The sequence below is a fragment of the Abramis brama genome, assembly GCF_963993115.1.
Source record: "Abramis brama genome assembly, chromosome: 15".
In the NCBI taxonomy this organism is placed as follows: domain Eukaryota; kingdom Metazoa; phylum Chordata; class Actinopteri; order Cypriniformes; family Leuciscidae; genus Abramis; species Abramis brama.
The window spans coordinates 8,584,315-8,607,452 of record NC_139977.1 but is presented as its reverse complement, the minus strand read 5'-3'; the positions used below and the strand labels follow the sequence as shown (position 1 = coordinate 8,607,452).

The 23,138-nt window shown below is 37.4% G+C and overlaps 1 protein-coding gene across 1 annotated transcript in view; it reads right to left on the bottom strand.

Annotated features, from left to right (window-relative positions):
* Positions 1–22,637, bottom strand: part of tmem164 (transmembrane protein 164) — a 38,611-nt gene extending 15,974 nt beyond the window's left edge. Inside the window, exons 1-2 of the mRNA XM_084136682.1 lie at positions 21,579–22,637; positions 14,414–14,463 (exon numbers count right to left, since the gene is read on the bottom strand). Coding sequence (XP_083992808.1) covers positions 14,414–14,463; positions 21,579–22,016 — 488 coding nt within the window. The 5' untranslated portion in view covers positions 22,017–22,637. The remainder of the gene's footprint in view (positions 1–14,413; positions 14,464–21,578) is intronic.
* Positions 22,638–23,138: the final 501 nt, after the last annotated feature.

Here is a 23,138-nt window from a genome sequence, read left to right as displayed (position 1 = left end):
CAATACTTAATTATCAATCTTTAAACTAACGCAATGGGTTTAATTCCGCCATTTGAAAAAACGTATGTGACAATTTCCAACGCATTTTGATGGTGGTGGTGCGAAGGAGGTGCATGTCGCCATAGTGAGAAGTACCAGCCAGGTAAGAACATCTATTTTTTTTGTGTGTTTAGTCAAAGTATTGAGTTCTGAAAGTTCTGAAAGTTTTTATGATGCTTTTAATGTTTTGTTTAGCAGCCAAGTATTGATTTTGATTGGTTTATTGCAACATTAATGGATGAATGTATACGGTTGGAAGATGCGAGTTTAATTGCCCTTGTGGAAAGTGCATGATTATCTGTAGTGTATGACAATATGTATGCTTATGGAACAAAAGTATGGGACAATATATTAAGTTAAGTAGATCACTTCAATCAACACCCCCAAAGCTTTACAGTCCTATACCTCTTACTGGGTCAAAATTTCGACGACACACATGCATTATATAATGTGTGCTGGTCAACTAGTCTAAAATGAAGAAACCCCTAGAACACAGTAAAAAATATATATATAAAAAGATAAAAACATGTTCATTGTGTACAATTAAGATAATATCCAATATATCCAAATATGATACTAAATACCACAGGGAAAAGGGCTTCTGTTTGTGACGTGCTGTCTTTGCATTTAAACATTGCACATTTTAAACAGGACACGCATTAGCTGAATAAATGTTAGTCAATACAAACATATTTATAGAAAACAGTTGACAATGAATAGACAGGAGTCCAATAATAGCATAACGAATCACTTATTCTAAATATAATAAAAAAGTTCCGAATCCGACATAATGAGGGCTGTGTTAATAGTAAAACGTCCGTCATTTAACGAATTTTAAAAGCAGGGATGGATAATACAAAATGCTTTTGACAAAAAAAAATCAAGTAAGAACAAAATTTAAACTTAGCCCGTCAATTTTCATTTTACAATGATCTTCTCTCTCTGTGCGCGCGCGTCCGTGTTTGTGAGAGAGCTCTCGCAGCACTGATACAACGATACTTTTTAATCCATAAGTAGGCTAACTAACGCGCTAGTTTTCATACAAAATAAATATGTAACATAATTAACACAATAACGTAACACATACGTTTCTCAACACTGAGAATGAATGAATAAATAAACGCCTGTTTCTCCAGACTTGCGCTTATCAGTAGGCTAATCCACGAATCACACCACTTTCATAATCACTAAGCCATAGCGATTTCAAGATTTATAGTTCAGCATTACTTGAGCATTTTATTATTTGCATGACTGAATGATGTCTTCCTCTTTTCTGAGTGGACATGAATAACTTAACGGCGTATTTTAAGATAATCCATTCGATCTGTGTGATCATCGAATCCATAAGATTAAGTTAACTCAACAATCAACTTTCCACATCGACCCCAGGCCGTTTACCTTCAGAATCAGGAACCAGAAGTACCGTACTGTACTGTCCTCGCTTATGACATCAGTCAGACAGCGGCCGCGGGAGAGGAAGGGGGGATCGAGCGGGAATCTTTATTGGTGTCGATTTTCAGTCTCGTTTTAATGATAGGCCTTACGCATCTGTCAATCATCCCCGCTTGCTATTTGGGGAATTAACCCAGCGCTATGATTGGTCGAACTCTTCTTCTTTTGCTGTTGCTTGATTTGAGGACAGCGCGTGCACAGAGGCGTCGCCAGGTTTTTGCGTAGTTTAGAGTGACAAATCGTACCAGCGTACTTTGAAGTCAAAATGCGTATCCGCTACGCAAAATGCGTACAGGTTGGCAGGTCTGAGATATCTGATTATTAATCTCATAGGATGTGTCATTGAACAGGCTTCAGTTTACTGGAGAGAATTTAGTCTTCAGCTTTACCTCAATCAGCTGTTCCTTTTAGATGTTTCTTTTTTGATAATGTTGATGCATCATAATCTAGCAGTGTTTTTTTTTTTCTAGTCATACGTTCATGTTTTCATAGACATGTTATATGTCATATTTTTATTTGTCAACATTAATTTTCATAACAGCCTTTCATGTAACATTTCATAACATTTTTGGACCCTAGTGATGACCACAATAGCCTAAATGTGACATGACAACTAGACAACAAACCCATGACACATGACAACTCGATGAGCCCTAGAGACAGCTACCCTGTGAAAAACTCATGGACACGACAGCCAGACAACAAGAATCAGACAACCAGACAATTTTCAAGCAGAAGGAACCGATGGAGTTTGGGTTCCTTGCCACTGTCGCCTCTGGCTTGCTAGTTGGGCTAGTATATACAGTCTAGTTGCTATACTGACACTATTGGATGAGAACTGACCTGGAATCTTTCCGTGGCAGGGGCAGCTGCCACCGGCGCCTGTCACTCGACCTGCCACCACTATATGCGCCTGTCACTCGACCTGCCACCACTATATGCGCCTGTCACTCGACCTGCCACCACTATATGCGCCTGTCACTCGACCTGCCACCACTATATGCGCCTGTCACTCGACCCGTCACGGCTATACTCGCCTGTCACTCGACCCGTCACTCGACCCGTCACGGCTATACTCGCCTGTCCCGCGACCCGTCACGGCTATACGCGGCTGTCCCGCGACCCGTCACGGCTGTACGCGGCTGTCCCGTGACCCGTCACGACTGTACTCGCCTGTCCAGCGAATCGTCACGGCTATTGTCCCACGACCCGTCACGGCAGTACTCGCCTGTCCCACGAACCGTCACGGCTATACTCGCCTGTCCCGCGACCCGTCACGGCAGTAGGCTACTCGCCTGTCCCGCGAACCGTCACGGCTATACTCGCCTGTCCCGCGACCCGTCACGGCTATACGCGGCTGTCCCGCGACCCGTCACGGCTGTACTCGCCTGTCCAGCGAATCGTCACGGCAGTACTCGCCTGTCCCGCGAACCGTCACGGCTATACTCGCCTGTCCCGCGACCCGTCACGCCAGTACTCGCCTGTCCCGCGAACCGTCACGGCTATACTCGCCTGTCCCGCGACCCGTCACGGCTATACGCGGCTGTCCCGCGACCCGTCACGGCTATACGCGGCTGTCCCGCGACCCGTCACGGCTATACGCGGCTGTCCCGCGACCTGTCACGGCTATATGCGCTTACCACTCGATCCGTCACAGCTGTATGCATATCTGCCTTGCGTCCCATGAGCGTTAAATGCGCCTCTCACTCGAAGTCGAACCACTGTTTGTGCCTGTCACGTGACCCGAAGTTACTGTTAAAAAAAAACAAAGTTGACCTGGAAACCGCATTTTTTTCATTAAAATCTAACACTGTTTAGGCAAGATTTGAAAAGCAGACGAGAAGACATGCCAACAGAACAACTGCAACCAGCAATTAAACACTTAGAGGATTTTGGGCAAATGGCTGAAAAATCATACAGTAGCCTAACTTATAAGATGGTAAATGGTAGGCTAGCAGCCTATCACTTTCGACTAATAGGTGGCGCAGTTACGAAATCGATGTGATGTGGTCAGAGTGAGGTGACAATGACAAACCTTACCAGTTGCATTACAATAGGCAGATTTATTCAAAAGTTATCAACATTTTTGGAAAAATGTATAACTTTTGACCAGAAGGTGGCACTGTCTTGAAATCTTTTGAATATCCTTTGAATTACAAAATAGGCTACAATGAAATAGCTTGACCGTGACTAACGTCTCAGTCCAACAGTAGGTAGTGCAAGTTTTCCTTAAGATAGCATGCGAGGTTGGCTTGACATAGCCTATAATGATTATTATTATTATTATTATTATTATCATCATCATTATCAATATTATTATTGGTATTATTATTATTATTATTATTATCATCATCATTATCAATATTATTATTGGTATTATTATTATTATTATTATTAGGCTAAGCCTAGCCTACTACTATATTGTGTAGGCTACATGTAGAATTACAACTATAGCCCAAGACATGAGTACATGAGTAGCCCGTGAGTGACAGGCGCGCATAGCCGTGACGGGTCACGGGACCATAGCCGTGATGGCGGGTCGCGGGACAGGCGCGTATATGTGACAGGTCAAGTGACAGGCGAATATAGCCGTGACAGGTAGGCCTAAGTATAGTTGTGACAGGTCGAGTGACAGGAGTAGGTGAGGGTCGCGGGACAGCCGCATACCCGTGACCATGGGTGGTAGGGAGGGGCTAGCTGGTGCTTCAGCACCCCCAAGAAAGACCAAAGCACCCCGATAGCACCCCCAAAAATAATTTCTGGAAGCAATTATATTTTGGCTGTATTCTATGGAAGCTCTGAACCGCATTTTTAAGAAATAAGATCTCGTTATTTCAACATTGAAGTCTTATTTTGACATAATAAATCGTTATTTCGACATAATATTATTTCGACATAATATCTCGTTATTTCGACATAATAAGGGGACATTCTAATCTGCATTAAGCCACATTAAGCGTTCTTATAATGGTTTTCTATGGGAGGAAAATGCTTAACGTATAATTAAACGTTGCGTTCATATTGGGCTCATCTGATTTTTTTTGTACACATACTTTGTTATGATTTTAGTATCATAATAATTAATACATGCACGCACAATTATCCATGAACTTGATTTGAACAAATGCCTTTCAACTTGACGTGCAAAATTCAGAATTAGGCTAAATTAATGTACAGCAATTTGTACAAATGGAGTCTGTATGCCTACTATACTGTTGCCATTAAATAAGCGGATTTAGTTTCATATTTGTTAAAATATTATAGTATTATTTTTTCCATTTATGTTGATTTATGGAAAGTGAACAGCACGAGTATACAATATATCGAGAGCAATATATCGAGAGACATGGAGCGGGTCAGGCATGATTTTGACCACTTCATTAAGTTTTTATTTGTAGAAAACCTTTCTTTAAAGTGAATTTCGTTTTGTATAAATTGTATCTTAATTTTAATCAATTTTTCATCAACTAATTGCCTGGGTTTAATAAGTAAGAGAAGCAAATATAACAGACACTCATGGAGGCGCCGCGCGGTCACTTGCATTGCACGTGAACTGGAGCATCTCATCCTAACTTAACGAAACTCAGTGTATGCCTCACACAGACATGAGAAATACATCAAATACACAAAGCTTGAAATGTCTTTAAACGAAATAATTCAAAAGGAAAAGAAAAAGGCTCCTCTCTGATTATGTAATCCATTATGTGCATTTCTTTTTAGGCCTATTGACGCGTTCACTGCTTGTTGCACGCACACATATTATGTCGGAATAACGAGATATTATGTTGAAATAACATTATTAATAATATATCTTTTCTATTTGATTGAATGCTGAATGTTGCGCTTGTTCAATTTAATACAATTAAAACTTTAATTGTGGTCATTAAAATATTTGAATATTAAATATTTAGTGGGCAAGTTTTGCTCATTTATATACAGCTCCCCCTGTCAATGATCTAGCACCCCCTCAGCACGCGTTAAAAAATCTCTGGCGCCGACCCTGGTCGCGGGACAGTCTAGTATAGCCGCGACAGGTCGCGGGACAGGCGAGTATAGCCACGACAGATCGCGGGACAGGCGAGTATAGCCGTGACAGATCGCGGGACAGGAGAGTATAGCCGTGACAGGTCGAGTGACAGGCACATATAGCCGTGACAGGTCGAGTGACAGGCGCATATAGCGGTGGCGGTCGAGTGACAGGCACATATAGCCGTGACAGGTCGAGTGACAGGCTCATATAGCCGTGACAGGTCGAGTGACAGGCGCATATAGCCGTGGCAGGTCGAGTGGCAGGTCGAGTGACAGGCGCATATAGCGGTGGCAGGTCGAGTGACAGGCGCATATAGCGGTGACAGGTCGAGTGACAGGCGCATATAGCGGTGACAGGTCGAGTGACAGGCGCATATAGCGGTGGCAGGTCGAGTGACAGCCGCCAGTGGCAGCTGCCCCTGCCACGGAAAGATTTTACCCTTACTGCTCATTTATAACCGTCGCGTACGCACAAAACAGGCCCTGAAAGAGGCGTACGCCACTTCCGACGCATAAGTTGTGATTTATAAAAACAAACTTGACGGGAAAATTTGCGCACCTGCACGCAAACTCTGACCCAGGCGTACGAACGTTTTGGAGATGGAGCAGTTTGGCGACACCGATGGTGAGCTGGAGTTAAATGTCTTTTTGGTCAAAAATTAAACATATACAGAAAGATAATACAAATATAATTTCACTCACCAAGCCTGTCACTTGAAGCAAATATCCATCCCTTCTTAAATGTCCGCGCCAGCGAGCGCGTTGGGCCGTTTAGTGAAACTGACGCAAATAACAGTTTAAATAAATAAAATAATGATTTAAACTATGTTTTACTTCTGATATAAACATTTAGATTAAATATGCCATTCAAATTAATGGAGAACACTTAAACATGAAATCATTACTGAGAAGTTACAACATTTTTTATTCAAATTCAATCAATAGAAATATTTGTTGTGGATGCGATGTTTTGAACACTTTTCCTGTAGCGTGCTGTGTTTTAATGTTTTAACCACAGAGATAATTGCTTATCAAGATAATACAAGATTGTCTGAGAAAATAGTTTCGTGCAAATAATGCCCAATCTGTTTCCATTAAAAATATAAATCAATTAAAAATACAATTCGGCCAGTGGAAAAGATGAAATGTATTTTACACTATTTGATGTGTATTCAAAAACAAGACAAGGATAGGCAAGTACATGATTTTTATTAATGTAATGTGTCTTGTACCGTTAAACGTTATCACGTGGATGAATAATCATATGCAAATGATATGCAGATGAGGATATGCATAGTAAAACTAGGCGTTGTAAGCTCCATATATGGATATTTCGGGGTGGAGACGCATGTGCGCACAATCTTCCGCTGACTGGGATTTATAAAGTGAATTCTGCGCAGGTTCTGGCGTACGAACGGTTTTATAAGTCTGAATATTTTTTTGCGTAGGCTACGTCATTTTTGGCTTTCAGGCGCACGTACACTTTTAGTAAGGTTCCTACGCACAGTTTTATAAATGAGACCCCTGAGCTGGATAATGAAATCACCATTTTATACAGAGCTTCTTTATATCTGAATTGAACATTTCATATTTGATGATCTTTACAGTAACTGAACAGAACTGAATCAACACTGAACTGACCTCATCTGAACAATGACACTTTTTGCTTTTTAGAGCTGTTTCACAGCAGAATTTAATTCTGTTTGCATCTATGAATCAATATTTTCCTTTTCATCCCTGTAAAGCTGTTTTGAAACAATCTGTATTGTATACAGCGCATATAAATAAAAGTGACTTGAATTGAGTTATGCAAATGACATTTTATTTGTATTTTCTAAATCTTTATTTTTATTTATTTGTCAGTGGAGTTGATGTAGATGATCAAGGAGATGACAGTGGAGATGATCGTGGACTTCAGGAGAAACCGCCTGCACTCCCCCCACCCACCATCATGGACAGCACTGTGGCAGCAGTGGAGTCATTCAGGTTCATGGGCTCTACCATCACTCAGGACCTGAAGCGGGAGTTCCACATAGACTCCACACGGCCCAGCAGAGGAAGTTCAACCTGCCACAGGAGCTGCTGATACAATTCTACTCTGCAGTCATTGAGTCTGTCCTCTGCACTTCTATAACTCTCTGGTTCAGTTCAGCTACCAAATCAGATCTCAGAAGACTACAGCGGATAGTCCGGACTGTGGAGCGGATCACTAGTACACCCCTCCCCAGTCTCCAAGAACTGTACTTATCTAGAGTGAGTAAAAGAGCTGGCAAAAAATATTCTGGACCCCTCACACCTAGGCCACTTCCTATTTGAACAGTTGCCGCCTGGTTGGCGCTACAGAGCACTGAACACCAGAACGGCCTGGCATACTCTAGTGAAAAATAAATATACTAAAATGTATTTGAAATACATTTAGTTTTTGCTACAGTAAGTATACTACAAATACATTTACATATTTATGTACTTAATACAAATACCCTGCAATTGTACTTTTAGTATAATAAACTGATATACTTAAAGTCTGCTAAATTGGAACAGGTAATTTTGTGCTTAATGTACTTTAGTTATAAAGAAATAGTGCTGAAGTTCACCTAAGATATACTTAAGTAAGTATATTTGATTGTGCTAAAGTGGAACTATTGCAACTATACTTTAGGTACACTTTAAATATCTTGCATTTAAAAACTGATCTTATACAGTGATCATACTATCCTTACTAATAGTGATAATAAAACACATTTGAAGGCTTAATATTAAGAAATGTGTATTATGCAATAAAGAAAATAAAGTTTAATTATATTTATTTCAGTACATCTCATGCAATATTTCAGTATATATGTTAATAGTTTTGTAATATCTTAGTATGAAATGTATTTTAAATACATTTTGGTATATAATTTTTTTACTAGGGTAGGAACAGTTTCTTCCCTCAGGCAATCCAACTCATGAACAGTTAATGCCCGCACTTGGCAATAAACATTTGCAATACACAACACTATTTATAAATTTATTTAACACACCATACTTCTTATTTACATGTCCTTGCATTTGTACATACATAGCTGTACATACCATCTATTGTCTATTTTTTTATATTGTGTATTTTTTAAATATTTTGTATAATTTTGTTTCCTATTTACTTATTCTATTTTTATTATTTTTACTATCTGTGAAAATAGATAGTAAATTGTCATTCTGTTTGTACTGTGGAAGCTTCCCTCACTGTCATTGTTTGTACTGTGGAAGCTTCTGTCACCAAAACAAATTCCTCATATGTGCAAACATTCCTGGCAATAAAGCTCTTTCTGATTCTGATTCCTGACCCTGTTAGATCTGTACCTTGCCTCCTCGAACCGACGCCTTCTCAGGTTATAGGTGGGTGAATTGGTCTAAATCAGAAGCTCTTGCATTAACTGCGTTTTACCCTGTCACAGTTTTTCATCCTGGCATGTTTCAATGGCCTAAGTTAGGTATTAGATATGTAGGCATTTTATTTACCCCAAATTTAAATGATTTAGTTAGAGTTCATTTTGATCCCTTAATGAAAATTATTTTCTGTGTTCTCGATAGATGGGAACCATTCTGTATGTAAATGGATGGAAAAGTCAATGTAATAAAAATTAATTGTTTACTACAGTCGCTCCCATTACAACTACCATTTTCCTACATTAAACAGTTTGAAAGAATATGTAGGCTAAGACTTTTATTTGGAATGGTAAGCGACCTTGGTTACATTCTAAGTTACCTGTTGAGAAAGGTGGTCTAGGCCTGCCTAATGTATTGTTTTATTATTATGCTTTCAATCTTCAGACACATGGCCACATTGGTCACTTCCTCCTGAGCAAGCTCTCCCTTGATACAAGATTGAACAATCTGTCTTGCCTTCAATTTCACTATTGCAGAGTCTGTCCATTAAAATGATACCTTTTGAAAATGGTTGTCTGAATGGTTAAAACAGTAGCATGTTGAGGGTTGATTTGTAGTGAAGGACTACACGCCTGCGAACATATATTCAAACACACATACCTATAGACTGAACTCGTAATGTGCATGTGCACGCCATCGGCGTTCTCACAGGTTCGCGTTTTTGAAGTTTGCGCAGAAAGAACTTAAGAGTTTTCTGTTAAAACGGTGTCGTGTTAATAAGTTAATAACTAATGATCGTTGCGACGGAAGTGAATCAATCAAACTAACTTCAGCTGTTTTATTCTAGAGCTGCTGTAAAGCCAAAACAATCTCTGTTACTTTAATTTCCTATTATCAATGTAAAGCTGCTTTGGTACAATCTACATTGTTAAAACCGCTATATAAATGAAGATGACTTGACTTGACTTGACGTCAAGTCATTTGAACACTCACAGTACTATGGTTAGGGGTGTGCAATGTCACGATTTTTCATCGTGGACGATTAAAATGTCTCCATGATCTGCTTTTGAAGAAATACCGTGCGTTCTATCAGTTGCAGTTCTGGCGCCTCCGTCCCAACATACTGTACAATGCAACGTACATTCACATCATATGTTAATGCAGAGGACGAGTAACACAGAACACAGCAATTCACAAAAGTTCATAATTTGCATGTGCTTTAAAGCCTTGCCGGTAAAACATTTAATTTGTGTGCTGATGCGCTGTTCTAACATGTGCTTTTCTGCACATGTTAGAACACTGGATTACTGGTTACTGGACTAAGTTATCTTTTGAGTCTTATTGGGTTAAAACTGTCAAATACACACCAGGTTTACATAAACACAGAATGTGGCTAACCAAACAGTTGCTGGATCCCCATTGACTTACATAGTAGGAAAATATATACTATGGAAGTCACTGGGGACCAGCAACTGTTTGGTTAGCCACATTCTTCAAAATAACTTTTTTCAACAGAAGAAATAAACTTGTTAGGGTTTAAAACAACTTGAGAGAGTAAATGATGCCAATTTTCTTTTTTGGGGGAACTATCCCTTTAATGTTAATACAACAACAAAAAACAAAGAGAAACATCACTCACTGCTCTTGACTGAGAAATTTAAAAGTAGCTTTAATGAGTATCAATGTATAATTTATCTAGTGATGTCCATGTAGTGTTTTATTTTTTATATTTGTTCATTTAATTTCTTTCTTCAATGCTTCTGTTAAATACACCTACTGTAGCTGAAAAAATAAAGCACTGTTTATTTCTTTTGTATATTGTGTATATGTAATGTGTATCTTTGTTCTTATCTTTTAATAACAAAGAAAATAATGACAAAGTTAATTTGGCTGCAATGCTCAGTCACTTGCAAAATAGTAAAACCAACATGAAAAAGAATCGTGATAAAAAAACCAAAAAAAAAACCAGATATAATATTTTTTGCCATATCGCCCGCCACCCCTAACTATGTTATATCTAGATCTCAGTTTTTCCCACTATTTACAGTTTCAACATTTACTATGTACAACTTTTGGTTCTAGTACACAACTTCCTGGGTCATTGTATGGTAATATCGGCATATGGTAAGGGTCGTGAAGCATCAGTGAACTGCTCCTGGTTGATTCAAAGTCTTTATGTTGGAGCTACTAGCTCTTAAGGAAATATGGTAAAGAGATCTGAACCTGATATTCAATGGCGATGAATGGAATAGATTTTTAAATAATGTTAAAACAGCATCTAGGGGTGTTTTCACACTTGGTCCTTTTCAGGGGTCTGAGTTCAGTTCTTTTAAAGGGGACTCAAGTGTGAAAACACCCTAGGGATGCAATAGAACACCTTATACCATTTAAGATAATGCACCGTTTTACTAGATTCTTCCAGATTGTTTAGGCTTGGGTTTTAAAAGATACACCATATTTCTGGATATGTAAGGCTGAGGATGGAGATTTGGCTTATGCTCTATGGTTGTGTACAAAAAAAATAATTCACAGTTCATTAACACACCTGCACGGTTTTAGATATTAATGTTTCACTATGTCCTAGACAGTTTATATTAGGTGGGTGGACAATAAGAGATAAATATGTAAGATACTGGGTCCAAACCAGTTTAATGATTGGCAGAAAAATAATTCTTTGGAGCTGGAAGTCAGAGAAGGCCCCGTTTTCAAGAATGGAACTGAGCAGAACTGAGTGGCTGCATTTGAAGAAACCTTAAACAGACTGACAAATTAAACTTGTATTACAAGAAATGGTCCAAATATCTAACCTATTTGAAAAAGGGGCAGTAATAACAATGTGTGGGAAATATGTTCACAGTTGAAAGTGTAATTGTGATGCGCTATCCACCTTTTTCCTATGTCTCATGACACTTTGCGTGAATCGTGGGAGTAAATTCTGCCTGCTCGACCAAATGGTTGAGCACATTTTGAGTCACTATATTTTATTGAGAGGAGTACCTAACTTAACTCAAGCTGATTGAGCCATCTCTACCATCTGGTTGAGGTATGTTATGCCAAAAAAAATCCACTAGATGTCACTGTGTCAATCAACAGCACTCGTCACAACACTTCCTCTAACAGGAACTGTTTTTGGTTACATTTTGCAAAGTAAGCATTTTTTTTTTTTTTTTTGACATATTACAAAAAAATATTTTTTGTAACTTTACAAAATGATGTTACTTCTTGGTGCCATGAAAAAACTTTAGTATGTTTTTAATAATTTTTCGAAAACATGCTCAACCAAATGGTTGATTTGGCACTTAATGGTAAAAGTAGAAAAGCTAAGCTAATGTTTTCAGATCATCATTTCTGCAGTCAGAATGGACTATTTGCTAAGAAATATAAACTTCTGATCATTCATAGCTATGAATGTGACACAGCTATTGTTGTTTCTTCATGAATATACTGAGATTATTTCTTAAGTATGTATTTTTTTGCCACTTTTGGATATTTTAATTCATAGAATTAATGTGTGGAAATCATAATTATCAGAGGCAATTACTTCTTAAATGACAAATGCTGGTTTACTAACATTACTAAAATTGTAAGAGATTGTAATTTTTCTTATTTTTTTACAATTACTAGATGGAAGTCAACAGTTTCTATGGTACAAGAATGCGCACTCTTCAGGCCCTTGCACCAGAAAACGCCTCCCTGACTTTGCACAGTGTCTGTGCGAGAAGGCTCACTGGGGGAAACGCATACTTGCACAGGCCCCAGGGCCCGCTGTGTGCCAGTGCATCCGTGCCGAGGTTGCCCTCAGTCAGGGAGTAAAACACCTGGCAATGGGACGAGTCCGGAGTGGCACACAGATCTATCTGTGCGGCCCCGAAGTGGTCCTAGATCAGCTGGACCAGAGTATGTGTGGGGCCTCCCGGGGCCTCAGGCTGTCGTGTGAGCTCGTTGGCGGCACGATTGAGCAGGCCAGGGATATAAGTGGCACGAAGCGACCTAAGATGCTTATGACTCCATAGGAGGAGATAGCGGGCGAGTTGCGACAACATGCGAGGGGAGCGTAGACCACCTTGATAGACAAAGGAAAAATAAAATCCTGTTGCTCTACCACACTTGACAGCGTGTTTCTTGAAACATAAAAGCCTAAAATGCCATTATATTACTATCTTTTGCTCTTTATTTATTTTTATTTTTTTGAATGCAGAAAGAATGTAATGCCTTTGGTTTTGTTACTTTTAGTTATTTGTGTTATTTATTTTTGTTTATTGTTAAAAAAACAAGAAAACAATTTCCTGTGTTAAAATGAAAACCTGAAATATTTAATGGCATACTTCAATAAATAAAGAAGATTCAATATACAAAAATATTTTATTTTGATTATGTTTTTAAATAAATTAGTATTATAGTTCATATTTTCATAGTTCAAATGAAAATGTGTAAGCAATTTCTTTAACCTTTAAGTGCCATCTCAACCATTTGGTAGAGGCCGATATTTTTAAAATTATGGGATGTGTTGAAAAAAAAGATTGTGGTTACTAGCGACATAAGTAGATAAGAAAAAAATTCTCGAATGCCTTTTTCTTGGTAAACAATCAGCGAAAGGTTAGCTCCATGAACGCAATAAGCATTTTCAAAACCTTGGTACAATGAGATGAGAAATGAACATTATTCACAGTCTGTTGTAGTCATTTGTTAATGCTTTTAGACTTTTAAATTTCCTTTTAATGTTTGATGGTTGAAGGGTGAGTAGAATAATGTCATCTCATTGTACCCAGTTTTTGAAAATGCTTTTTATTGCATTCATAGAATGAACCTTTCGCTGATTGCTTACAGTTTAATGGAAGTTACTCCCAAAATTTGCGCAAAGTAGGCGCAAGGAAAAAGTTGGATAGGTGTGTACAAAGTGACATCACCTGTTACACCCAGAAAATGGCCATAGGGGAACATTAGTTCTTAGGGAACTTCCCTGGTGGTTAGTTCCTAAAACTAAGTTCCTAAAATTACCCAGTGCGAAAGCCCCTATTATTATACCATGCATATTTTAACTTTTTATTTTATTTAATTTAAAGAAGACACCACCAAACCAATGTATAGTTGACATTTGAGGCTTAATGCTATAGAAAAGCAATAAACGTTTTTCAGGAAGATTGTTTTTTTTATATAAAAATATGGCATGCAGTTGCTTCAAACAATGATATAAAGCTATTCAAAACATCATTCAATGTAAATTGTGATAATCATAATTAATTACAATTTTAAGGGAATAATCGACAATTATGATTTTTGTCATAATTGTGCAGTCCTAGATTTAGAGTATCCTAAGCATCCACAGAAAAAGGTGTTGAAAGTTTCAAAGGCTATTTTAAGAACAGCTTCTGGTGATACGCAAAGGTTTGAATTCCTCGTAAGCTGGAGAGGCCACATGTTACATTAGTTACTGTCACTAGACTCACATTGCACAAGACCAAGAGTGAAGTTGACAAAGAAAGCTCACAGTTCTCTGCAGTGCAACCTCTTTCTGAGTACTTACCTAAAGATAACCATTGCAGTTTTACAGGGGGGACATGCAAGCAGGAAGATCTGCAAAAGAGGAAGTAATAAAGCTCAATAACGTACTCTCTCAGACAAAGCAAATATAGATAAAAGATAAATGCAGTCTTTGAAGCATGGGCCAAGATGTGCCAGTAAAGATCAGTAAAGTTGATCACATTTTCAGTGGCTAAGTGTTAATCAAAGAGACGTTTGGCTACTGAAAAATGGATAGTGTTGCATTCAGAACTACTTTCAAACCAACTTGGATTATGTAGCACTTTGATTATGGCAGAAATGCAGTATACCTATAAATTCTCTGATCATCTTTATTTTACTTATTTATTCTCATGTAGCAATGCAAACACACCAATTCAACAACAACCTGTTAAAATGACGAATCTAAAAATAAAATTGCATTTGTTATAGAGCCGTTTAAACAATCTTTTTCAAGAATTATTTCAGATGTTTCATTTATAAATTTCAGATAAATGTCAATATTAAAATAAATTCCAATGTTTAAAATTATAGAGGCATTTGTTTACTTTCGTATGATAAAACAATTTTTGTCGGTTACTAAGACTATGAGAATGTGGTTCATGCAGTATTTTCTTTCAGTGATAAAGGCAACTAAGGATGGCTGTGAGCCATATCTACTCCAGGGTTAATGAGATCACAGATTGACATTGTTTAGGATCTGTTGGGAGGGTAGCCAGCGTTTGGGAGGATGACACAGGAAGGAAGGAAGTTGAATCCTGTCAGCAGATGTCATCATCCCAGGTGAGTCAAACTAGAGCACAATCTGACGTCACATTACAGGATGATACCGCTTTCACTTTCATTCTGAGATGGAGTGAAAAGTTGGATAACACTGTTACAGCAATACTGCAATTAAGATCATAAAACAATGTTGTATGTTCCACTTCTTTAGAAAGTTTCCAAGTGCTTATTTAATTCAATGATAGTCTAAACTCAATTTTGGACATTTTCTGAAGAATATATAATGGTGTTTGCCCACACAAAATTTGCTGACACGATGCAAGGATGTTTTGGAGTGGTTTCTATGTATGCCTCAGTTTAATGAATGTCTTAAATCCCTAGTGAACTGCTTCAAAGGAAAACTTTATAATTAAGTTATTTGAACTTATCCTGATTATGTGTAAATAACCCCGGTTCACTACATCTCACCATGTAACAGTGGTTGGTGCAATGTGCAATTTGTTATTTTGACCACTATTGCAACAACATAGCATAACTCTGAAGACATTTATAGTTAAGAATTTATAAAAAAGGAAGTTTTATGTTATTCCTCTGGATGTAAAAAGTGAGTGTAGAAAGACTGAACTGAGTTACACCTAGATTAGTTAGGAAAGTATTTCACCCAGCCTATACCCTTTAAAAAAATATCTGTACAAGCAATCATACGTGTCTCATACATGAAACAGCCATCAACAAGCCTCATTCACAACAGAAACATTACGATTTTCTCACCCATATGTCGTTTCAAACCATGTTTTGTTGTCGTTGTTGTTTATCTTTCTTACCCGGAACACAAAAAAAGTGGATGAAAGTGAATGTAGACCAGGGCTATTGATAACTTCCTTGTCACTATTCAATTCTAATCTTCTCCTTCATCAAAGCTCTGAAATATCAACCATGTTTGCACATATTCAAATAGGCGCAGATCACACAAATTTCAGGTTATATGGGCAACAAACCAGTTTTATATTCTTTTTTACTTTGTTTTACTGAAGAAATTGACAGAACAACAACACAAAGCAATTGTCTATCTACAGTCCTTGTAGGCATCTACTGTACATCAGTGTCTCCTTCTAAACTACTACACCTTTAGCTACTCCTGCTCCATTTTTTGGCATTTATTGAGGCTGACATAATTCTGCTTTACATGCCCTATCTGGTGCAATTACACTGTCAAATTAACAATTAGATTGCTTTGTTTTTCATGAGACAGAAGAGAAAATATCATGACAATAAGGTTTGGAGAAAAAAAAAAAGTTTGTTATTGCTACAGTATGCACAGAAGGATTTATAAAGCAAGTTACTTTCCCCTTAACTCCTTGTGTATATTATTGGTTTTGCACTTCATTGAATCTGTTTACAATTCTCCACTGTTCTGGCTTTATTATTTACCAGATGATAAGACACTAACCTTGTGCAAATAATGTAAGACTTGTACAAATACGTTTATTGACATAAGTGGAACTATGAAGTTACTATGAGATGTTGCGTTTGAGAACACGTATTGGAGGCCTAGTCAAGTGGCATCATAGCGTGCAGTGAAAGACGGGCAACCGGGGGCTGGGCTGCGCAAGCAGAACAAGGATTTCCTGATCTAGTTGCTCAATGTACAAAAAAAAAACCTCACATAGATGACAGGAACATTCTCAAAACAGTCATTTACAATAAAAAAATGCTTATGTCTGAGTAGGACTGGGTAATATATCAAATATTTACACCTAATATAGCTGATAGGCTAGTATAAAATTAAGGAACACTTGAATTTGATGGTGTTTCTCATTTGTCCATTACATTTACTAAAGACTTTTGTCATTAGACTAGCTTTGCGATCTGTGTTATTTTTGCAACAAGTATGAAAACATCAAGACAGAAAGATGTTCCAAAAGTTTGCATGTTGTATTTTTCATATGTTTTAGCAATGATATGTATTTTAGCATAAATATTTGTTTGCACCATCACTGAAAATTGTTTGCATAAGTTTCCATGTGGCATGTGTTAAGTTTTAGAAACTATTTAGCCATTTTTCATTGTTATAATAATGATTTAATTAATAATGATACTAATCAAATCTAAATGAAAACTTTGGAATGGCATATGAGACATTGAGACTCTGCAGTCTGGCTGCACTTGAAATTTCATGTTATTTTCATTTTTAAAGTGTTCGTTTTACAGTAGATGGCAGCAATTATTTTTTACTATGTTAACTATTATCAACTATGGCACATTTTTCATGTTATTACATGAATGAAACTTAAAAATGTAGATCTTTAAAGTTAACTTTACATAATGTTGCAGTTTTATATAAGTGAACATATTTAAATAATTACAAATTAAGGCAGATAAATGATACCATTGATACCAGTTGAGGTGAAAAATACCATAAACCTCCCAAAACTGTACAAGAGTATGGTAAAAATAAAATTCATAAATATTAATACAATTATTGAAATCATTTTTTTAGCATTGTTTTTTTTTTAAATGACATTATTTTGTTACAAAGACCCTAAACATCCTGAGTGTACACCCTAAACAAACAGCGCATAAGGTTTGAACCAGGTCAGGTGTTACCAAACTTTTTTCTCAGTTTTAGTTCAATTAATTTTGCACTTGTATTTTAATGTTACATGTTAAGTAATAATTAGCATAATAATGAACGAAGCCCCTGCAGTTCCCTCACAAACCCCCAGGGATTTGCAAACCCCTGTTTGGGACAGATTAATCAAGATTAATGTTAAATATACTATTATTCATCAATTCATTGTTAGTTCAACTGAATCACAGACCACTTTGATCAGTTTCTGCAAAGGTGAAGAGATTAGCTATCTTTGTACAAAAAAAGTCCATAAAACAAACCTTCACACACACAAAAAAAACACCACCTCAAAAGAATTTCTGTTGAAACAACAAACAACTCCTTTTACAAATTGCCACTGTATTTAACCACTTCTGTTTTTAGCCACTTTAACCAAAAACAGAACCAGTTGAGTACAGAGGTTAAAGAGGAATTACTACCAGTACCAGCCCTTTTCAATTGCCAAATGAGCTTGGCATGCAACAAAACTGTTTATAGAAACTATGTTTCTGGTATCATCACACTAATAGGGTTCCGTCGATTTAAGTATAGTTTAAAACGCATATTATAGCTAAACAAATATAATACATCAGTAATGCGTAGATGACAGGGACAGCAGTGACATGCTATACTTTATCTAAAATAGTGTTTTCTAATTTTAGAATTACACACAGTATATGCAGTTTTCACAACCTTAAAATTGAGGCAGAGGTGAAAGATGCTATTTAAACAGTGAAAATTGGAGTGTTTTCTTTGCACTGTATAAATAGAATTAGATGGTATTTATACTTATTGCAAATAGTGCCAAATACTTTTTGCACCTCAGTGTATTGTAGTACTTTATAAAATAGTATACAATAAATATAGTGTGATTATTCAGTAAATATGCAAACATTATGGTCGATGTGCCGATGTCCGATATCCGATCAATGCTAGGACACCATTTCCAATTTCTTTTATACACTTCCACTTTTCAAATATTTTCTTACTTTTTATTTAAAGGAGAACTTGGTAACTTTTTTAACTTAATAAAACTGTCTAGTATTCATTTGGATGGTTAAACAACCTGTTCTGGTGATATTGGTGACTTTCCCCGCTCCCCCCAGCGTTCTCAGGCGGAAAACCAACCTTGCAACTTGGGGACTACCGTCCCGGCAAGATAGAAATTGGAAGTCTCGTGAGAAGCGAGAACGAGCACGAAACACGAATTTCTTTACGGCAATTCGACATAAACACACACGCATGTATGATGTATTACCAGATTACCCACCTCGGTAGACAGCTCCACACGATACAGTTGGCTTGCTCCGATCAAAACAAACGCACATGAGCAGCGGTAGAGAGGGGGAGGAGGCCGCCGCAAGTGAGTTTTTTACGACCATGAAATAAACGCTGCCCCCCTGGAGTTGCCGAGTTCTCCTTTAAAATAAACACTTCTCTGAGATGATATGCATTGGGAAAAGGGAGAAGAACGGGATCAGGAAAAGAGTTGAACTCGGGCCGTTGCATCAAAAGCTAAATATAATGTTCCAATCACTGCATTAGTCTAAAAGTCATTAGTCATTTAAATCAGGAGTGCCCAATCCTGTTCCAACACTTCTCTAACACACCTGTCTGCAATTATCAACTGTTTCTGGGAGTCTTAATTAGCCGATTCAGGTGTTTGATTAGGGTTGAAGCTGAACTTTGCAGGAAGGCTTAAGCCATCACAAATGTTTATTTCGACTGTCATGTCCATCTGGTTGGGCCACACTGTAAACTCTAACGCTCAAAATAATTAATTGGATTGAGTAGGACAAACTTAAATTAAACTAATTAGTTCAGTCAAATTAACTTTATTGTATTTAGCACTTTCTTTTTCTTTCAAGTTCACAGGACTGATATATTTTAAGTAAACTGAACTGTTTCATTGTTTTGAGTTTTAGGAAATTATTTATTTTAATTTAGACTAACTTAAGTTCAACTGAAACTGGGCTGGGATTTCTATTTCCCAGCATGCTTTGCCCATGGCACTCGAAAGAGAGAGTAAATGCTGAAATTAAGTGTAATGTATATATATTTTTTTTTTTGTGTGTGTGTGTGGAAGATTAGCCTAATGTTAAGTGGGAGATTTATTAGTGATTAATGTTTTGTTATGCTAATTTAGAAGAATTTTTGTTAATGTTGATTTTAGGAGTTACCGTCATGATGACAAGTGGTGCATGCGGCTTGGTTTGAGAGCAAGTGTGTAAATGCTTTATATTACTGCATTCATACAGCAAGTGCTAAACCATACTATTGTTAGCATTTATTGAACTAGTTTGTTATAACCATCTAAGTTTATAATAAGTTAAAAATGTTCACATTGGGGTTACATGAAACTTAAGGATTAATACCTGTATGGATTAATGTACTCAAGAGCTACATTTCACGTTAAGAACAAATAAATGTAGGAGTACAAAAAAATCTGCAAGATCTGCTTACTTAAACTTAGAATTTCTTAACTTAAATATTTTGAGGCAACTGATTGCCTTAAATGTATTGAGTTTTGCAAATTTATTCAAGTTTACAGTGCATTACAATTCATATTTTAATTTGGACCGGTTACAATACTACAGTAGTAGACCAACATTTGAAGTGGATCAAAAAAGTTCATCAAAGTTGTCCTAAGAACGGGTGTTGTTCAAAATTCATGAAGAACTTTGAGGAAAGGTTTTGATCCACTTCAAATGTTGACTACTGTATATAACAATTTGGGCCAGTTACATGGGTGCGTTACTTCAGGGTATTCTGCATCACAATTTCTATTTCATTCAAGTATGAAAGAAATAAGGTTTTCAGTAATGAACAGAGCTGTACTTGAAGCATAAACAACCCTGTTTGTAGAGGGATTGTAATGGAGCTCAGCTTTAAAAGGGCTACAGTCAAAATATTCTGAATGTTTTGTGCTGGGAGTCTATAGCTGTAGGCCTGTAAATGACATTACATTGGACCGTAAATCATAAGGTGAGCCCCGATTTGGACTCATGTGTGTCCACTGTCAACCTACACACATCTGCGCTACCAAATCAATCACAAATAACATGGACATGAGCCTTTACATTTTTTAGATAAAAAACCCCAAATCAAACTGAAAGTTAAAGATTATTATTGTAACAATAAGGAACAAGAGGCAATATTATATAGTGAATGTAGTCAAAGTTAAAGACTGCGGTTAAGTGACTATTATAGACGAGTGACTATTATTCACTAATATAGTTGGGTCTTGAGTGCCTTATTGCTTTTGGACAGTAGTTATTACATCCTTTTGGAAAAAAAAAGAGCAAAAAACAAAAACAAAAACATGACTATATGGGAAACAGATTCCTCTTCATTCAGCTAGTAAAATTTCTGAGGAGAAATTGTACACCAGTTTAAACCGCTGCAAATAAGCGGTGCAAAAATATACACTATACTTCCTCCTTTTTACAACCAATCTATCATTTCCTTCATGTGTTTTGAGAGCCATTGAGAGGTATAACAAGTTATGATTCGCCTCTAGCTATGTGGTATGCAATTTAACCAGTGCATCCAATGACACTCAAAGCTTGGAAACTAAAGGAAATAAACTGCCGCAAGCCTTCACTACTTCAACATCATTAACTAGTTTAACCAAAGCAACTTATGATACAAATACGGGTTCAGATCATTCAAGTAACCTGAAGTTGAGTGTTTTGTTTAAGGCCACAGTGTTGATGGATGAAGCAACCCTTTGGGAGTCAATCTTTCAGTTACCAGCCCAAATCATCTGCAATAAAAGCAGAACCACATCTCCACAAATTATAATAGTTTATGATTGTATCATAAGTATACTTACTTGCACCATTGTGACCACATGACATGGATTGAGGAGGTAGATCACAGTCTTTGTGGCAAACTTAAACCCAACCTCAACACCAAAAGTCATGCACAGAGCCACAAGCAACAGGTTCTTGCCCCAGCTGTCTTCCTTACTCCTCCTGCCATCTCTCCCAACATCTCGGACCTCTTTAGGGACATTGAGCTTCTTCATGGCCACCACCACTTCCAGAATAGAGAACAACACAATGACCAGAGTCTCCAGTATTCTCTGCTGTGGAGAGAGGAAGGCTGCGCACTCTGGCCCTCCATTACCCTCAAACATGGGGTCCACACCTCCATAGATCCAGTCCAGCAGACTGTAGATATTATACCGAGACATGTTCCTCTGCTCGTATTGAAAAAGGTACGAACAAGACGGTATAAAGGACAGGACACCAACCTCCTGGCGAAACATTAACTTCAAATCTGTCTTCGGTGCAAGAATAATAAAATGCTCAAGGAGGAGGGCAGACTCAGCTGTTTCAACAGATCGGCATCCTTTATGTGAAAGACACCTGTGGGAGAGACCTAACGTTACACACTCTGATGCGGTGTGTTATTCACAGATGGTCGTCAGGGCTGGGCTGTAGTTTGTATGCAAGGAGGAAGACGCATTTCCAAACGTAACGTCTTGACTGGTAAACGTTTTCTTCGCTAAGAGGAGAGTCCAGAATATTCCTGGCCAGAGCGGACCATTACATAAAAGCTTCAAAGAGGCTCTTGTTCCGCGCGAGAGGCCTTAAATATATAAACAACACTGTAAAACACGACCACGACCGATGTGACAGAGTTCGGTGTAGCTCGCTGCTACAACCTATCATCCGATAAAATGCGTTAAAAGCAGATGCAGAAGATGCGATATACCCAGGTCCATGTGGCGAATAAAAGAAGAAACCATAGAAACGCCGCCCTGTTCACGCGGGCCCCCACATCCACCCAGCACCCACACTGCAACACGCTTGCGCGCTGTTTCCCCTGAAAACCATCAGCATATTGATGTGGCCGCACATTTCCTGGAATGGGACTGGACGAGTGCGATGGCCCCTCCTTCTTTTCACAAGTTGTTAACTCTCTCACTGCCGGTGTAGCTGTACCTTTTAGGGTAAAATTTTCTAAAATGATACAGTGTCCTCACAAATAAAAACTGTGGAGGGCACACAAATTGACAGGAGAGGCATAGAAAGTTTTTGTATTGTATTTGTATGTTACACATTTATTCAGAGACATGTCAGTTGTATATACAAAGAACAAAATAAAAATAAATAAATAAATATATATATATATATATATATATATATATATATACTTATATGTCTTATATGTCACATCACATGTATGTAAACAATATGCATTTGTGTAATTTGTACATTACCCATTTATACAAAGACATGTCATTTTTATTTAAAAAGAAATATATAAATATGACTTAAATGTCACATGTAAACAATATGCATGTGTATAATTTGTAAATTACACATTTATACAAAGATATGTGTATACTTCAAAATATATATTATATACATTAACGTAATATTTA